The following is a 19,426-nucleotide window of genomic DNA, read 5'->3' on the forward strand; positions in this document are numbered from 1 at the left end:
CTTTGAAAGATAAAAAAAAATTGGATCGACGGTGCGACATAAAAGTTATATACGAAATCGAGCTCCGTTAGGGCGATTAAAGGGCCGATGGTTAGCCGGATGGTTAGGACGTGCGAGCGGAAGCGGTCGTGCCTCGACAAAAGACGCCGGAAATAATAAGGGGCTAGGCTAGAGATCGGAAGTGGTTCGAAGGCAGCTCGAGTGCAACGGCCTCGGCTAACCACCCTCCTCGAGCTTCCTCGCGCGCACGCGATCGCCATTGTCACAGCTATTAGAATTATTGAGCAGCTCATCGTAATACCTCGCGAGGCTCTCGTACGCGATTAGTTCCACTGCATGCGAACGCGCGAGCACGCCCGTAAATAATATTCTCTCTTGTTCCGATATCGGCGAGAATCGCTAAGAGAAATAATGCGTCTCTTGTATGCACAAATAGGAAATCTCGAGGCTAACTTGGCCAACGAGAGAGATTATGCTCTCTAACAAATATAATCTACTATAATGAAATACAAATATAAAGTGTTTACCTTTCTCCGAATACAATGTTCATTCAAATTTGATGGAAATTGAATAATTGATCGTGTCGAAGCGGGGTCATTGTAGCTTCTAATCGACGTCGATGAATATCGATCGTTTTCGCCTTATCCGGTTGACACGAATCTCTCTCTCTCTCTACCATTATCTATCCTTCTTTTCGACAGGGTGGAACGTAAAAATAAACTTGTTCGAGGAGCGAAATAAAGAAAAGTGCAAGAATATCGTTCCAACGGGGACGGCGGAAAGGCACGCGTAAATATCTATAACGAGTAGAAAATTTGGGTATTAGCTCGAACGAGCAAACAGCTTTTGTCGTCGTAGATATATACGTCGTAAGTATAAGAGAAAAGTGAACGGCGCCTACGTTGCTGCATCTTGGGCCATGGTTTAGGTACGCTTTTCGCAACGACCATACCACGATAGGTAGGAGCGTTTAAAAGGCTCGATTTAAAATAGCATAGTCAGCTAGACGAATTACGCACAAAGACGTGTACACATATGATATATGAAAAGCACGCAATTACTTCGTTTACACGAACAAAATGTATTTTTGACGGGCACGAGACACCGTTGCCAAGCAACATTTTTTTTATTTTTGTATTTTTTACGCAGACGATACCTCCATTTTCTATTCGATACTTTGAATAAGCTACGGAGATCGATACTCACGACAGCCATATTCGTCCGATCTGTCTCGACAATCCAAAACACCGTCGCAATGCTTGCTTCCGTCGATACACTCTCCGTTCCTGCATTTGAATTGGCTCACCGTGCACGCTGAAAATAAAAAATAAATTATTAAAAATAAATTCTTTCTTGACAAGGTTCGCGACCGTAAGTCTACCGAAATACTCGAAGGTATTTGATATACGAGAGGAACGATCGCGAGAGCGATCGGTATTTAATACGAGTTCTATCTAAGAGGTTCCCACGAAGCGTCGGATGAAATTTCAAAGGCGACGCCACTTCGAGAGAGAGAGAGAGAGAGAGAGAGAGAGAGAGAGAGAATTCTGACTTTTCTTCCCTCTCTTTTTCCTTCAGAAATTTCGTAAATCTCTCCTAACGCGTTATACGTTAGGGAACGTGGACGCATAAACGTACGACGAGTTATCGACTCGTATGAGCTCGTAGAACGTATCGACGGGGATGTCCCATAACTGACAAGAATTCGTCGCGAGGAGCTCCGATTTCATTGTTTTTCCCTCCTTTTCGTTCTATTCCTCGATACTTCCTATTTCTCTTTTCGTCTCTTTGCGACTCTGACCGTTCTCGCGATTCGAACGTCCGTTTGAAAAGCATTCAAAGCTAAAACGGTGTCCGGCTCGCGTCTAAAGTTACGTTGTCATTTTAAACGCGAGCAAGCGGTCACGTCGCAAGGGATCGACTTTCGCTCGATCGACAGCATACGAGTGAGAAACTTTCTGAAATGTCGCTTTTACTCTTGAACGTTCTCTTCGAACGTTCTTCTTTCATCGGTTCTCGGTTATCGGCCGATGAGTACATACGTAGAGATTTAGGTAGGTAGGTAGGTAGGTAGGTGGATAGGTAGGTAGGTTCCATAAGAGGTATATATCGACGAGACTCCCACGAAGTTACTCTCGTTGGAGCTGGAAATGGAGGTTGCGCCACGTTGCGGCTTGACGCGGAAGGGCGAAAGGCGAGTTGAAAGGGTGAGATGGGCAGAGCGTTGCGGCTAGGCTGCCTGAAAGGTATGCTTTGACACGAGAAACTGCGACTCGATGACACACACTCCACTCTCGGTACGTGGCTCTGTAGGTGGCTCGGTCGAAATCGAAGTACCGCTCCCCAAGCGAGAGGGGGACGACGGGAGGAGCAACGGCCTAAAGCCACGTCGGCCTCGTGCCTCCGCGTTGCAACGCGAGCTCGCGCGTCTAGGAAATACCTTCGTAAGCGCCTCTCTTTCGTTCTCCTATTTACAAAGCATCTCTCGATTCTCGATAGATGCGAGCCTTTTGAAAAGAAACGTTCTTTTGACGAGAAAAGGATAGAACGAAAAGCGAATCGTCAAAACGGTCCTCGCTCTCTCTCTCTCTCTCTCTCTCTCTCTCTCTCTCTCTCTCTCTCTCTCTCTCTCTCGTCGACCGCTAAATGGATGCACCGCGCCAAAGTTTTCTACGGTAAAGGAGATATTAGGCGGTACGAGGCGAACGGCCGGAGTCCCCAAAGTCCATGTTTACAATATACATTTTTATGACTCCGATTTTTTTTTTATGTTTCTTAATCTTAACGCGAGTTCAAAGTTAAAAAGTTTGCGAAATTGCATGCACCTCGATAACGCTGTCACATCGACTCCATGCCTAACTTTCGTAGTTTGCGAGAAACAATATCTTTTCCCTTCTCCTCCTCTCTTTTTCCTTTTCATTATTTCTACGAGATTGGTACGCAACGTCAATTAGTCAGAGATTCTTTTTCGGTAAATCGAAGCCTCCATCGATTTCTATTCCTTCGTTCCACCTCAGTTAGGATCCAAAACATTGTATTTTCTTTTCTTCGTTGTTAACTCGTCAGAAAAGTTATTTGCGTAAAACACCTAATAGTTATAGATAGACGAACTTGGGTTCGTGCGTGACCGATAAAAAGGAGGCTAACGAGTACTTGCGACGAGTAAAGCGCGCGCAATAAAAATGCGTGAATACCATGTCACGTACGGATATATAGGAGGCAGCGTTCCATTCTATCGTCGATCTCTATTTCGAGTCTTTCAATTTTCGCCCAAACGTACATGCATATATTTATTCCTTGTTATTACCGTCAATTCGATAAAACGACATACGAATTCGTAACGCATTCGTATATCTAATCGGAATATTCCTTCTTATTCGACTCAATTCGAAAAAGAAGACCGTCGTATGGCTATAATTATCATAGATAAAGTAGCGACATTGTTCCCCGTGAGGATTTAATTGTACTTGGTCTTGTTAAGGCGAAGAATGTGGGCGATGTTTCGGGTTGGACTAATTTACTATTACTACTCTGAGATTCTGTGTCAACGAGCGCGAAACCCCGAGTGGATCCTCTCTCTCTCTCTCTTTCTCTCTCTCTCTTTGTCTTCCGCCGAGACCGTGTCTCTACTTTTCAGACCTATCGTAACGAGAACATTAATATCGCGTGCAACGGGCCGCGAGCGTTTACGAGCGGATCGCGGAAAAGCCGCGCGACGTGCGCGCGAGAAAGCGAAAAGAGGAAGAAGAGAGAGAGAGAGAGAGAGAGAGAGAGAGAGAGAGAGAGAGAGAGAGAGAGAGAGAGAGAGAGAGAGAGGGAGAGAGAGAGAGAGAGAGAGAAGAGGCGAAAAAGAAAAAGGGAATAAAGTTTTCTCGCCTCCCGTCACAGGGCGAATTTATTTCTCGGCCACCGGACAATATCTTTTTCCTCGTTGAGTGGAATCTTTCTACTTTTTATTTTCTTTCAACGCGCCACCTTTTTATCGGATTATCAATGTACCGTGCGAAGAGCGAGCTCTTGAAAAAGATTGCGATCATTCGGGATTAATGTTATAGAATTCAGAGAGAGGAAAAGAAACTCTTTGAGCTTTACGCGTAGATACCACCGGATATGCTCGGAAAATATTTTCATTCGAGTTAATCGGAAGAAACGTTTGCGTCAAACCCGAAGAATTCGTTTCAAATTTATGTCCGTTTGAAAGTATATCTAAGAGCATCTATAGGCAAGAAACGTCACAAAACGCGACCTTTGACGCGACGATTTTGACGAAAACCTTTCTTACGACTTTACGGATGTGATGAACAAAAGAAAGAGATAAAAGTGAATGCATATATGTATGTGTACGTACTAAGAGGAGAAACGATAAAATGTCTCCTTTTGTTCGAAAGAAAATGGCCGATGTGTTTGCCGAGAGAACGTTGCGTTTTAACGAATTATTCTACTTCTAATAATATTACTAAAGGCGATTCCGCTAGAATATCAGGGAACACGTAGATAACGATGGTAAACGGCGTAGGAAAGATAGAGAGAGAGAGAGCCAACACCTTGAAACGAATTGTTCTCTCGAAGAGACAAGAAGTGCGTCCGTACGCGTTAGTCGAGTGACATGTGTACTTATGCAATGACGCTTATCTCTCGCATTGCGTAATCGAGAAGGAGACAATTACGTTTATCTCTAGTTATTACCGTTCTTTTACCGTTCCTTCTTGAAAAATAATTATCCGAGAAGAGACGCAAAGACATCGAAGAGTATAATATCCAAACGTAAAGGAGTCGTTTTTATAGGGAAAAATATGGACGGCTATTTTTGTTTCTTTTCCTTTCTCTTTTTTCTTTCTTCCTTCTTTCCCATAATTTGACGATTGCGAAAAATCTCTTTTTCGGTCTCTGAAACGTAGTAGAAACGTGGTCGTCGGAAAGGGGATGTAGTTACTCGGTCTCTTTCTCAACGACGCGTGATACACGTCGCGACGTAGATACTTTGAGTGCTCGAGTTACGAAAAAGAGAGAGAAAGATACACGCGCATATATCAAGACGCGAAGAAAAACGCGGTACAATATAAAGCTGAGGATATTAGCATGACAAGCAACGAGCATCAAATTGCTGGACCTAAAAGCTGCGCGTCGGTGGAAGCTCCCTCTGCTAAATCGTCCGTGCCGCTTCTAATGGACTGCCGACGGAAAAACTTTTGACCTCGGCGAGCTTTCTTACGAAGCGAACGCTTCTTCTCTTCCGCCGTCTTCTCGGTCGATCTTGAAAGAATATTAGTCGGTTAAACAGCGAGCATAGCGATGTCACGGCAAAATACGAGGGCTAGAAAAAAAAATTCTCAATGACGCTTTCAAATACGGTTTCAAGACTTTAGAGAGTAGAATTTCATTCGCATTCGTACGAACGATCGCGTCGGCTTATCGCGTTCGACTCATTCGTGAATCGCGTTCGATCGAAAGAAAAGAAAATAATGCCGTTGGATCGGTTTTTTCTCGAAAAGAACGGGCGTGTTCGCGCAACGACGCGGTCAACGGAATTTCCGTCCGGCGGAACGAGCTTGGTTAACATTATTGTCACATAAATGGTGGTGGTAATCGTTTTACAAAAATTAACATCGATTTTATAAGGAAATTTGCATGAAAAATCCTCGCTCCGTATGCCGAGAACGAAAGCGCGTATGACGCGTAGCTTCCTGCTCCACGTAACGAACACACGTTACTCTATATATATATATATAGAGTATATATATATATATATATATATATATATATATTACTATAGGGTCTGCACACGCACACCGATCATGCGTTGCGTTTCTCCTGTATACGAGAATAGTAGACGCGCGAAAGAGAAGAAAGAATTTCCACAGGGAAATGACAAGAAAGTCGAATATAATTTTGTCTCGCTCCCCTTATCATTTTATGTAGTACAATATTCAAGTAGACCGTTCGTTCCAATTATTATCGTCTATTTTTCGTCTCGGTTTTGCACGATTCTAAAGATAAATAATTAAGTTAAGTTCGCTGATGTAATTTTCGTTCGTCGTTACGATAAAACGAATATTACATTCGAATATTATATCATATCGAAAATAGTTTATGCCGTGGTTATGTCGTAGTATTTAAAGAAACGCAAACATTATCTCGAAATGGTAATAAAAACGGGAGCGATTTTCCTTTCGATTCGATCGAAAATGATAATCGAGAGAGCATGTCCTGGCGCAATCCGTAAGACGCATGCACGTGTACGCGCGCACGCAATGCACAAACATAAACGATATATTATAGTCGACTATGTTCGCGAACACAAAGTGTCGTAGACGCGTTAACGCGAAATGCCCGCTCGACGCTATGCGCCTGGGATTCGACGTATTTTAGTGGCCGATTTGCAATTTAAACGCTATAATTAATGACATCCCCTCTCTCTCTCTCTCTCTCTCTCGCTCTCGCTCTTGCGCGCGCACTCGTGACGAACTAACGAACGAACGATATCGTCGTTTAAGAGGAAAGATGTTGAAGGAGCTCTGTAAAAAGGAAAAACAACGCTACGGCCTGAGAGGGAGAGAGAGAGAGAGAGAGAGAGAGAGAAAGGAAAAACGAGATAATAATTATTATCGTTCCAAGCGATGGATTTTCTCGTACGATTTTTTCTCTAAAATACATTTCATTTAAAAACTTTCAAGACTCGATCGTATTTACGCAACTCTGATCCTTTCGGAAGCGCTGTGTCGCTCTAAAAGGAGATAATGAAAAAGGAAAGGAAAAAAAAAAAAAAAGAAAAAAAAGAAAAAAAAAGGGAAAAGAGAGGGAAAAGAAAAGGAAGAAAAATAGAAAAAAGAAAAAGAGGAAAAAAAATATGGAAATACATGCATAACGGCATAGAATTAAACCGTACAATTTATGATCGACGCAACGCGAACGTTCTCGTTGTTATTGTTGCAAGCTCGCGAAATATGCCAAACGTATTTTTCGCATATTTATAGTATTTTCGTTACATAGTAGATAATTTACGAATATCATCAAACGATACACCTATATATGCGCGGAGTTTTCAACGACGCTTAACAAATATATACGATACATAGGATACCTTTTTATTTACTTTTAGCTCGCGATACGCAATCGTCGTTCGTTCGAATGATCATCAAAGTATCGTTATAGTTATCGTTACTCTGTACGTTCGGTAACGTTCGTTAATGCGTAAGTAGTAAACAAACTCGTGAAATTGAAGCATCCGAGTTGCGTCTGGGTTGCGTCGATTATGTCGATACTCGAGAATAATTGCAAAGAAATAGTTCCGAATAGAACGAAGGACTTGATCGTTTCTCTCTCTCTATGTCCTTTTCTGCGCTTACCTAACGACAACGTATCGCGACTAGGTAATATAAAAAAGTAGATGGAGTAAAAATTTAACGACGCGGCGAAAGCTCGTGGATTTTAATCACTCCGGGCGAATCTCGCGTAACGATATGCGTGCGTGTGCGCAGCAGCACGTAGACCGGACGTAACGTAACGAACGGGGCAACCGTTAACGGAAAAAAAAAGAAAAAAGAGGAAAAAAAAAGAAACACGAAATATCGATGGCTCGCGAATCAAGGTTTTTTATAAGACGAAACGAAACGATCAGCTCGTCTTTATATCGTATATTTTCACTTTGCTAAACGAGATGGATCCCGATTAGACGATCCGTATCGTCTAAGACGAATGACCGTAATTAAAGATCACGAGTATAATTGGAAAAAAAAAAAAGAAAAAAAAAAAAAAAAAAAAAAACCAAGAAACGGATCGTCGATAGGTAGTACAGCCAAAGCTAATGGATGGCTTCTCGGATTATCCACGACTTTTATTTCTTTTTTTTTCCCTTCGATTCTTTCCTTCGATTCGAATAGTAGTAGACTAAAATGTGTAACGCAAAAATTCAATCTCGAGAAGTAAAAAGGATCCGATGATAAAATATCGTCGAGTGTGTCAAACAAAAGAGGAACGCTTACGAGGTAGGTTGGTTGCTTGCTTGTTGTTTGCTTATACGGGATTCTTCCGCGAAACGTTTTCGCTATCGCGTCTCGCTTCTTCTTCTCTCGATAAGATAATGAACTATAGCTCGGATTTCTCCAGTCACAAAGTTTGTCTCTCGGAGAGTTGGCGAAACTTCTCGAAAGACGAGTCCCCGCTTTGGTTCTTCCCTCTGGATAAAAGAAGAAGAGAGGAAAAACAAAATCCTTCTTTCGATCGCGAGAAAGAATCGTTTGGTAGACTCATACATTCGACGATATCCTATTTTCATCGGAATGCCGGAGAAAAAGCTCAATTTCGTAAAGCCCTTATCCTAGAGAGAAAGCCGAGATCGTGACATTATTAAAGCGAGTTCGCAGGTCGACGGAATGCGAATTACGTGAGTCCACTGTGTGCCGTGCTATCCCCCGTGGATCATCCGATAACACGGTGTACCGTACCTGAACCGTAGGTGTGCACTTTCAAGAATGTGCAAAGTCAAACTTACGTTTCAAGAGTTACGTTCCTACGTAACGTTTTACAATTATTAATTTACCGATGGAGCTTCTTCTCGCTCGTCATTTCTTTCTTTGTCATTCTATGATTCACGCGTTTTCTGCACGCGCCTCTCCAGAAATAAACGTTGCTCAGCTTAGGAGTCGACAATTTTCGATCTATTTAACCTTGCAAGAACGAACGATCCTCCCCTTTCCTTTACGAACAAATATACTCGCTACGAATAATAAGTATGCGTCATGTTTGTTGATCTTCTCACTCGTCGTAAATTTACAAGCGTCCCTTAAACCCCAAGTATATCTAATGGCGTCACGGTTACATAGCTCGCAGAGCGATCGTCTATTTCTCCAACGAGTTCTTTCGGATAAAGGATTTGCCAAGGAGAGAGAGAGAGAGAGAGAGAGAGAGAGAGAGAGAAAGATAACTTTTATGCGTCTACGTATACGGGGATCAAGCTGGACGGATCATGTGCGAGCATTACGAGAATCGAGAACCGTCGTGATATTTATTCGACCTCGATACAACTTGGCCGCTATTAAAAGTATTGCTCGAACGTTTCAAACATTCTATTTCCAGTGTTCGTCGAATAATAATTAAATGATCGTTAAAAAAAAGGAAATAGCGATAGTCAAACTCTAAAATATAGAGTATAGTCGACAATTCGAATATAATAACGAGTAAAAGTTTTAGCTTGCCTACGATAGCGGTAAAGTGTGATATTCTGTAGAAAATGTGAGAATAAGGGCTACCTGGAACATAGATAAAGTAGTGTCACACGACTCTCGCATTCTGAATGAGAATGCATACGCGGATAGCTCGCGAGTCTATTTCCCCTTCGCCGAGATGTTTTAATTATTAATCGGCTAAATCTTATATATTTCTTCTTATCCGGCTGTAAAAGATAAAACGTAAACGCGCTAAGCTATGATCCGAATACACATACATATACCGTGTATGTAAACTAAAAGTCCTTGCGTCTACCTTTTGTAAAACGGCCCAAGGGCGAATCTCATTCGCGAATGTCTTCCAGAAGCGAGAGAGAGAGAGAGATACGTAAACGTCAATACGTAAACGTCCGTCCATCTAACGCACACGATTGGAAATAGTTACTAGTCGAAGAGAGAGAGAGAGACAGAGAGAGAGAGAGAGAGAGAGAGAACGAAGGGAGAGAATGAATTCTAAATACGATCCTGAAACACAACGAGCTCACGTCCATCCGCTATCAAATCGCAGCGAACGAATGTATAGTATACTCGTATATAGTCAACAAGGATAGAAGGAGAGAGGGAGAGAGGAACGACGAGAATCAAGCTTGAAAACGATATCGCAAACGGTTATGAAATAACGATCTCTCCTACTCACTCTCTTCGAGCTCGAGATACGTGACGCATATCGAACGCATTCTCTGAACATTTATTTATCGACGATTCGTTTTACCTAGTCGTTATTTACGGCACTCGCGGGCGAAAGGGACCGTCTCGCTTCCGTTATCGCCTATCGAGCTCGCGATCCTCTCTCTCTCTCACTCTCACTGCCCCTCCGTGTACGGTGACTCCCACTGACTCTTCGTCATCGTTACAAATTTTCCAATCTCTCTCTCTCTCTCTCTCTCTCTCTCTCTCTCTCTCTTCCTCCCTCCCTCTCCGATCGGATAATCTTCCAAAATTATCTAAATATCCGCTCGACTATGAGAATCTCCCTTGTTGATTTATTAATTTATCGTATAACTCGGATGGAGAATGATTCGATACGCAGGAAAGATTTACGAACGATCGTAATAAAACAATAATAGGAAAATATAATAGACGAATCGTCGTCGGACGACGGAAATAATTCGAGGATAGGAGTATGACGAATAGCACGGTTTCTTGTAATCCGCTTTGATTTTTCTCCGGCTCCTCCGACACCGATAGCGAACGTTCGCAACGGTTATTGCGTTAATCTTTTCGTAAACGCTTTACTAAATTCCACGTACGCTGTCGCGAGGATTATTTACGAGCCGACGAATCTGGCTCCGGTTAACTGGCGCAGCACGATCTCGCGCGGACGTGCGACAAAAAGGGACGTGATATTTCTCTCGCAACGCTTAAATCGCGTCGATTTTACTTTTACACGCCACTTGTCCATATTATCCAGCCACTTGGACGAGTTCGTACAGTCAGGCTCTACTAATGAAAATAAGAGTCTACTTGTTGATAAGAAGCAATTGAAAAAGTAACCAAAACTAGGAGCTCTACGAATCCCTAATAAGGTTAATCGGTCGGCTGGCTCTCCTTCTCTCTCTCATCTTGGAATTAGTCATTCCACTCGATAAGTAAACGCGCGCGCGCGCGCGCGTCAGTCGTATCGCGCGAGATTATGTCATCGAGCATCGCCCGATGTTGAGTTCATCGCAGGAAATCGAGGCGTAACGCGGAAAAACGATGACGTCACCCCCTTCTCCCATCTTTCTCGTCCGTTAGATCTCGATTGCCCCCGATCGAAGGAGGACGCACCCCGAAGGCCGTCGAGTATTAGACGCGTTTAACGTATATCGCAATATGAGCGGATAAATGTCTCGAACAAATTTAAGAGCCTCGCGATCTAATGATTTTTCCGCGACGACGATTCTCGTCGCGAGTGGGTAGATGCCGTAGGAGTGCCGCGTATACATACTAACGCTTTAATTCCGTGTCAATGCTAAAGTCTTTTCGTCTTGTTCGTCAGATGCCCACAATTTTCATCGATTATTTCTTCTTTCTTTCTTTCTTCTTTCCTTCCTTGCTTCCTTCTCCTTGCGCACCACCATCTAACGTGCGCGGACGCCGTCGTGGCGTCGGCCGCACCGTCCTTATCTCGGAATAACGGCCAAAAAGTTGAATCGCCAGCGAGCACGGACGCACAAACGCACAACTACTAGGTCGAATGCTAATGATTTTACCATTAACACTCGTTTACCATATCGAGCGTTTGCGCGACGCGAAATTCACCTCGTATTTTTTCTTTTCTCTCTCTCTCTCTCTCTCTCTCTCTCTCTCTCTCTCTCTCTCTCTCTCTCTGTTTTCTTTGAATACTTTTTCAATATTACCGACAGTAATCGCTTATCCTCTAGCTCATCCAAGAAATGATCTATGAACGACCGGATCGAATTTGCCTCTATGAAAAAAGTAAGGATCGTTGATTGTCTTCAAGGTGAATACGTTGGGGCTCGTCCATGAGCGCGTTTAACTAGTACAACGCAAGGTAATCGAGGAAGACCGATTTGCGAAATAATCGTCGGAATTCTCGCTTATTTGCCCAGGTCACTTTCATTTAAACAAGGCGTCTTAATGCCTGCGCTACGATGTCCGTGCTCCTACGGAGCAGACAAGAGTCCTATTATAATATGTCAGGGAGCAATCGGCAGAATGAATAATTTATTAAGAAACGTACTTGCGATCGTTAAGAGGAGCTCTCTTTATCGAATTGTATAAGCCGGATCTATAACCAGACCGATAGGTTAATAGATTCGAGCGGTAAAAGGCGTCAATCAATGGAAATGGACGCGAGTCGACGGATGATTCTCGCATGGCGCGACTTGGTCGAATTATCGATGCTCGATCTGAGTGAGATTTTTTTCATTACATTTTACTTCTTAAGATACATTTGTATTTTATAGGAGAATCATTATTTTATATCTCTGTAACGTTCGCGTCTGCCTTCGGCCGAATCTCCGACACGAAAAGATCGCTCTCGCGTTCGCTTTTAAGCCAAAGTAACCAAGGAAGGAAGTAACAGTCGTAGGTTCGGAGTTAGTCTCTCGACGCGAGGACTATAACTCACGTGAGTCGAGATAGCGACCTCGAGATTCCGACACGACGATGCGAGCTCATTGACAATGCCGTGGAAAAAAGGAAGAAAAAAAAGGAAGAAAAAAAGGAAGAAGGAGAAGGAGAAAAAAATATACAGGCACGAAGACCGTACTAATGAATGGCATGCCACGAAGAAACATCCGAACGTTGGGACTCTGTCTTTCGCTATTCATTATACATTTCGGAACGATCAATCAGACGTACACGCGTTTATCGGCATTCCTATCGCATGGCGTAGCTTTTAATAGTACACGAGTACTAAAGTTTCTCTCTCTCTCTCTCTCTCTCATCTATTCGTCGTCTACCCATCCGCGAGATTTATTCGCTATCTTTGACGGATGATTTCAATCGTTTGGCACGATTATTCCGTTATTATAACAAACGATCCTTCGACTGGAACGTTTCGATCCGTATGTCGATAATTAATCCTTCATGGTTTTACGTAATCGTAAAAACTGTTCGCGCGCGCGATAAGAAAGGTCACGTTGATCTACGACGAGCGCGATCCAAAAGTGTCGTCGGCACGATTGCCTCCTATCCCCTATCCTGATCGTTAGAATAATCCCAAATAAATGACCTTTTTAGCGTTTTCTTAAAGATTTTCGAAGAAACATCTTTTGTACTCTCTGAAAAATATATTTAAACGTAAAGACAGATCTAAAGATAAACGCAAATGTTTTCGCAAAACTCCAGGAGAAGAAGAAAGAAAAGCTCATCTCTATCCGAATAAATTTTCCTTTCGGGCCAGAGATATCTTGGTCGAACGAATAATTCGATCGATTGCATCATCGATGAAACATCTTAACCGTGTATCTCTAGCGCTTTGCACACGCCCACGGCGACGAACGTGTGAAGCACGCGTTACAATATGCATTAGCCACGCTCGAACGCGCCAAGGTTGAGATCCAAACGAATAATTTATCGCACCTTGGACGAGTATAATATATTTTTATCTATTGACAGTTTTAAACGACGATCCCATCTTATCCTTGCGCGTGAAACGCGTTTGCGAAACGAATTCTTCCGCGACTCACCACGAGATGCAAGAGAGGGATGGGAGCGAGCCAAACGGGCTCGCATCGCAAGTACGACACAAATGACGACGGCGTACGCCGTCGGAAGGAAAGAGAATCGTTTCGTCTCGTAAATATCGCGATCGAAGGGAGGAGGCGCTTTTCGAGAAGCCAAGTTGCATCTGACAAAGATATACTACAGACGCGAATAGGGAAACTACGAATGGGAATAAAAGAGCGAGAGTGCATTCGCGCGGCCAACGACAATTCTAAATCGTGCGTCTCGAGTCCCTGGGAAAAATTTCTTTCTTCGGACGAGATCGTCCTGGAGCATCGTCGGACGCGCTTAACGAAAAGCCGTGGAAACGGCCAATGCATATTCAAACGAAACATTTACTTTGCCGAACGACGAGAGACATAAATCGATCGCCGATTAATTTCTCCGTTTCCCTGTTTTTTTTTTTTTTTTTCTTTTTTTATCTTAGAACAACGAAAAGGGAAGAAAAAAGGAAAGGAAAAAAGAGGGAGAATATAGTTGCGCGTCTTAAAAGTCGTAAGAAGGGAAGAGCCGAGTAAAAAAGAAGTACGAAATCTAATAGAGCGCCGATGGTTGGTTGTGAGGGCGCGCGCACCAACTATAGAAAAGCCATGTCGCGTCGCGTCGCATCGCGTCATGAGAGTGTAGAGGAGAAGAGCGCGTGTGCTCACCTCGCGAAAAGTATGTTTACTCCGTGCTACGAAAGGCGAAAGCCAGCCGCAAATCCAATAATTCCCAAGAGCAAATATATCCAACCGAGGGAAAATGTCGTAGACTTACGACGATTCTCTTTTCGAGGGTGCCGAAGAGGGGACACGATTTCTTTCGCAAAAGAAAAAGAAAAAGAAAAAGTAAAGAGGGGAAAAAATAAACGTCTGGTCGTACTTTTTTCCGGTCGCTTTTATCGCATTCACTTTTACGGCTAAATACGTAAGAAACGTAAGCTGTGCGCGCGTTCGAGCAAACGTTGCTGAACGTAGCTGAACGTTGCCGAACGTTGACAACGCTCACCGTATAAAATACGGCAAGATGCGCCCCGATCGAAAGAGAGATCGAAAAAGAGATGAAAAAATCGATCGCCGCGACGCACTTTATGCGCGACCGCCATACATGGATGTCAGGTGATATATGTGTGCGAGCCGGAAGCGGTACGTCATAGCCCGCTTCGACTTCCGCCATCTACTCGAATCGCCTTCGAGGAGGCCACAACCCTTCTCTTCCCATACCTTCCTTCCTTCGGGCACTCTTTCTTCCCGCGAATCGATATATCGAAAACCGTCGCGCCTCGACGAATCGCAAGCGGAGACTTTCAATTTATGGCATTAATTATCGCTACCCTTCTTCCTTTTCTTCCTACATTTTCGCCCATCCATATACAACGTCCGATATTTCTTCAAGCCGAGGCAACTTTGCTCCTCGATTCTGACCTATAACGTCAGCTTTTCTACAAGCGGTATTCTCATCGAATTCGCATTTCTCTTTAACTCGTGCAAAATTCGAGGAGAGAAGAATTTTCGAAAGAAAGCGCTGTCGAAAGAGGTCGAAGCAGAAATTTTCCCCGAAGAGTCTTCGCTTCTCGAATTCCAGTTCTTGGCGAATTCCAGGATAGTCTCCAGCTCCACCTCTCTCTCTCTCTCTCTCTCTCTCTCTCTCTCTCCCCCTTTAGCCGTATCCATCTACGCTGTAGAACGGCGAACGAACGCGCCCCGTAACGGGCTATATTGCAGAAGCTATACGCGACGAGTAGAGTAAAAGAGGGAGGAACGACGATCGGTTCTCGTTCGAGCAGAAGAGTTAATAAGGCTCGTGAAAGACCCGTTAAAGGGCTTTGCTATGTTGAAAATCGAATAAAAAGCGGATTTGGAGAAGAAAAAGCTCCCCCCGAGAGCGAAGAGGGCGACCAGCAGACAAGGAAAGTTCCAATAAGCAATTTAGAGGAAGAGAAAGACGTTGCTCTTATCGGCTAGTCTATCTATCCTTCGTTTCGTTTCGTTTAGTTTCGTTCGTAACATTAACGAGCGAGAAAACCGTTCGAGTTCGTTCGAAGCTCGAAGGGACCGACGCTTCGTTTAAACGCGCAACAGAGATTGAAATAATTAGTAATCCGTCTTTCTCGTCTCTTGGCTGTCCGTGGCATTCCGTTTTCTCTCGCAATCGGATAACAGGAGAAATTGTTTTTGAGAGGTGCTAGGAGAATGGTTCGAATGGAAGACCTCTTTTCATTCTACCTCTCGATGGATCATTCTTCTCGCGCCTATCGAGCCTTCTAATCCATAACTGAACAAATGCCGAGAAATTCTGCTTTGTACTCCGAATTGCGTCTTGGTTGTCTCTTTCATTCGCGTCCTCGAGTTGCGAATTTCCGATAAATCTACCTACCGAGTTAAATGATGTCGATTGAAATGTTCCATTTCTTCTTCTTCTTCTTCGTCGAAGAAAAGGTAAGATCGAAAAGTCATTGTCGCAGGTTTTACCCTTTATTATCCGTCGCCTACGCGGAGCCTGAATTTAATGATAGATTTCCCGTTTAGAAAGGAACGAAGGAAGAAAGAAAGAAAACAAGGTGGAGAAAGAAAAAAAGGAAAAGTGCATTTAATCGCAATGTCCGTCTGATAATTCGATCGTTTAATGGGATTTAATCGAGCCGCAATATGCATGAGATCCAACTTTTTCGTCTTATCGTTAGCCCATCAATTATTCCGAATAATCTTCGATGAATTTCATTCTCTCCGAAGCATTTCGAATATTTCAACTGGAATATTATGTCCCGTTACGTTCTCCAATCTTTCCTTCTGTCCGTCTTCCGTTCGAAAAAGGGACAGAACGAGCGCGATTTATTATTTCGAAAGAGTGCCTTGTCCTTGTTTGCTCTCTTATTATTATCAAGAATAGAAGAAGAGAGAAACCGGCCGGTGGGAGTTGGCCGCATTTTATCACTTTAATATAGGTTTCAGGAATTTATGCTCTAATAAAAGCGATCTTTCGATGTTAATTATCCGCGGGGGTTTCAAACCCCTAGTTTTCGCTCCGCGCCGGTTGACCTACAAACTTTCTCGGTTTATGGTCGCTTTAGACAAAAGAAGGTAAAACGAGAAAAATGGAGAACAAGAAAAAAGTGAAGAACCTAGAAAAAAAAAAAGAAAAAAAAAAAAGAAAAAAATAAAAAAATGCTAGGTCCCAACTAGGACCCCAAAGAGAGATCGTTTGATTTTTACGGAATCATTGCTAGCTCCCTATATGAGCTCACAGAAATTCGAAGGTTGTTGAGGTATAAAAGCGAGAGGAGAGAGAGAGAGAAAGAGAGACTAACGAGGAGCATTTCTACGTAAACCAAACGTTGCTTCGTTCTACGAATTCTGTATTGTTGGTTTCTTTAAAAATTCAGAAGATCCGTTCGCTTTGAGTCGAGTACTTCGTTCCGATTAAAAAAGTATAATCGATTCGGTTCAACTCGTGGTTTTGTGTGTTGAAATAACTGCCAATCCATAACCTCAACTTGTACGCGTTCATCGAATGGTGCTTTGTTTTCGATAGAACGAAAATTACTTTCGAGTTTCGAACGATCGGGAGGAATAAGTACTCTGTTCGAAGAATATAATTATCTCCTCGTTTTCTCCATGATTTTTAATATCTCCAAATAAATTAAATATCTGACAAGACGAATAGACCCGCAAATGCTTCAGTCTCTCGATCTTTTCCAGAACGTATGTAAAACCTTAATGCGTCTCTCTCTCTCTCTATATATATATATATATATATATCTATGCACACACATAGGTGTGTGTGTGTGCACGCGCGCGTATTTTGATGCGCGGCGAGCTAAAACCATACGATAGGAAATATTAATGTATCGGTGATGCGACGATCGGTTCATGAGAAATACAAAAGGGCGACTAGCCGCAACGTTTTATCGTTTCCTTCTCTCGCCACCGAGCGGATTCACCCTATGAAAGAATAACGAATGGCTCGCGAGAAAGGATAGATAAAACTGTGTCGAAATTCCCAGAAAAAACTTTTTCACGGTTTACGAGAATCCGTATGGTTCGAGGGATCCGCCGATTATCGAATATTTTGTTGAAATGTGCGAATAACAAGTAGTTCCACGTGAAAAACGAAACAACAAATCGCGTGGAAAACTTTAAGTAGGAAAATGATGTCGTTAGAAAAGTGTTTGGCCGTTCAGGAAAGAAGAAGAACGCGGAAAGGACGAGGAGGAGAAAATAAGAAAGGAGAAAAGACGGAGGAAACGATTTTTTTCATATAGCGCATATTTTCACGCTGCCACGACGAAAATCGTGGTAAAGAAATTTTCTTGATTGAAAAAAGAAAACGTGTTGGTGCGATACGTAAAGAGGAGACAAAGTTGTAGAGAAAAGGAAAAGACGAGTCGGCAATTTCGGTGGACGCGGTGCATCTGCCGCTCGTGGAAAATAATATGTTAAATAGGTGGAAGAGAGGTCGCGCAAAGTCGAGCTTACTATGAGCTCTCCATAGATAGCCAAGTAAGTTCGGTACGTTCGCCGTAGTAGACGTGGATAAAACGGGCAGCAGCCTCCGCTCGAGCCGGGGACATAATGCATGCCCTTTATACGACCACCGTACCTCGTATAAGGCGCGATTGTTTCATTTTCAAAATGATATTCACGCACCACCCCTTTCTCTTTCTCTCTCTGGCGCGCGCGCGCAAACCCTATATCCGACTTATGCTTTTACCGCCCCCATCCCCGTCTCTCTCTCTCTCTCTCTCTCTCTCTATCCTACCCTGCTTTGACGTTATCCCCTATTTTCTCGGTGGAAAAACATCGCGTGGTTTACTCTCAGAAAATACATAAGGTCGTGCAATTAAATGCTACGCGTGTTGTGCGCTATGCTAGCGAACGGCGCGAGATGGAGGGAGAACGAAAGTACATGGGGAAAAAAAAAGAAAAAAAAGAAAAAATCTATTATCGCGAGAACGGGGAGCGCCGATGCAATTTGCGAATTTAAAGAAACAACCTTCTTCCCGCCAACGCCGGTCGACGGACGATCATCGGTCCGTAAACAATCAACTTTATTTTTTCTTTCATTCTTAACTTTACGAATCCGTAATTGAAGTTTGTAACGCGACTACGAGATTCGTTCGTTCGTTGGTCGTTGGCATGGCGACAATGAATTTTTCATGTTCTCGCGACATTCCTTCCGACCAGTCATTGAATTCGCGAAGCACTTTTGTTTTCTTTATAGACTCCTCGCCTTTATCGATCTTTCTTTTCTCCTTTTCGGCGGATAAAACGAACGTAACAAAATATCTTTCCTTTCGTACATTTTAATAATAAACAAAAACATTTATGATAATTTCACTGATATTGAGAAATAATTGGTCGTCTATCGAATCGATTATTACGATTCGATACGATTTAAACGTTCTCAATGCATTGAGAATGAATCAAAGGCCGACGCGACGATCGAAATAAAAGGGAAGACAAATAGGATTCAAACTGTGAAACTTTCTTCTTGGCAACTCTTCCCTTCGCGCGCGCTCTGTCTCTCTCTCTCTCTCTCTCTCTCTCTCTCTCGTGCAACAAGTGCCGTCGAATTCGATAGAGCACAGATATCTATCGTGCTTTCGCGGAACGCGAAAGATAATCGAGAAACAAAGAGTAGCTCGACAAATTCTTTTCCTCCCACGCATCCCACGCGTACAGCTACGAGAGTTGTCTCTTAATCAAATTCTTTTCGCGATACCAATTTTAACGCGAGCAAAATCAAGTAACGAACTCGAAATCGTCGAAAGTATTAAAAACAAGAGCGCGTCCTACATCTTCCTGTCGAGGAAAAGTCCTCGACAATGGTTATTATCGCTTACTCGCGTAGAGATTTAGACGCAACTATATAAAGATAGATATGTGTGCCTTTTAAACGTCGTTACTCGAGAACAAAATATATCGTAAATAGCGCTCGGAAGCTGCAAACCGGGTCGCTTAAATTTTAATGCGTGAATTCGCGAACGCGAGAAATACCAAGGGACCTCGAGGAGAGAACAACGAAAGAGACGAATAACTACACGC

General features: G+C 43.0%; 1 protein-coding gene across 2 annotated transcripts in view; it reads right to left on the reverse strand.

The window, feature by feature from the left end:
- Positions 1-19,426, reverse strand: part of trol (terribly reduced optic lobes) — an 84,469-nt gene that overhangs the window by 32,682 nt on the left and 32,361 nt on the right. For both annotated transcript variants that reach the window (XM_085655862.1, XM_035885669.2), the window contains exon 11: positions 1,207-1,314. In XM_085655862.1, coding sequence (XP_085511988.1) covers positions 1,207-1,314 — 108 coding nt within the window. The remainder of the gene's footprint in view (positions 1-1,206; positions 1,315-19,426) is intronic.

This window comes from Vespa mandarinia, chromosome 3 (assembly GCF_050613455.1).
Source record: "Vespa mandarinia isolate Hongniang chromosome 3, ASM5061345v1, whole genome shotgun sequence".
In the NCBI taxonomy this organism is placed as follows: Eukaryota; Metazoa; Arthropoda; class Insecta; order Hymenoptera; family Vespidae; genus Vespa; species Vespa mandarinia.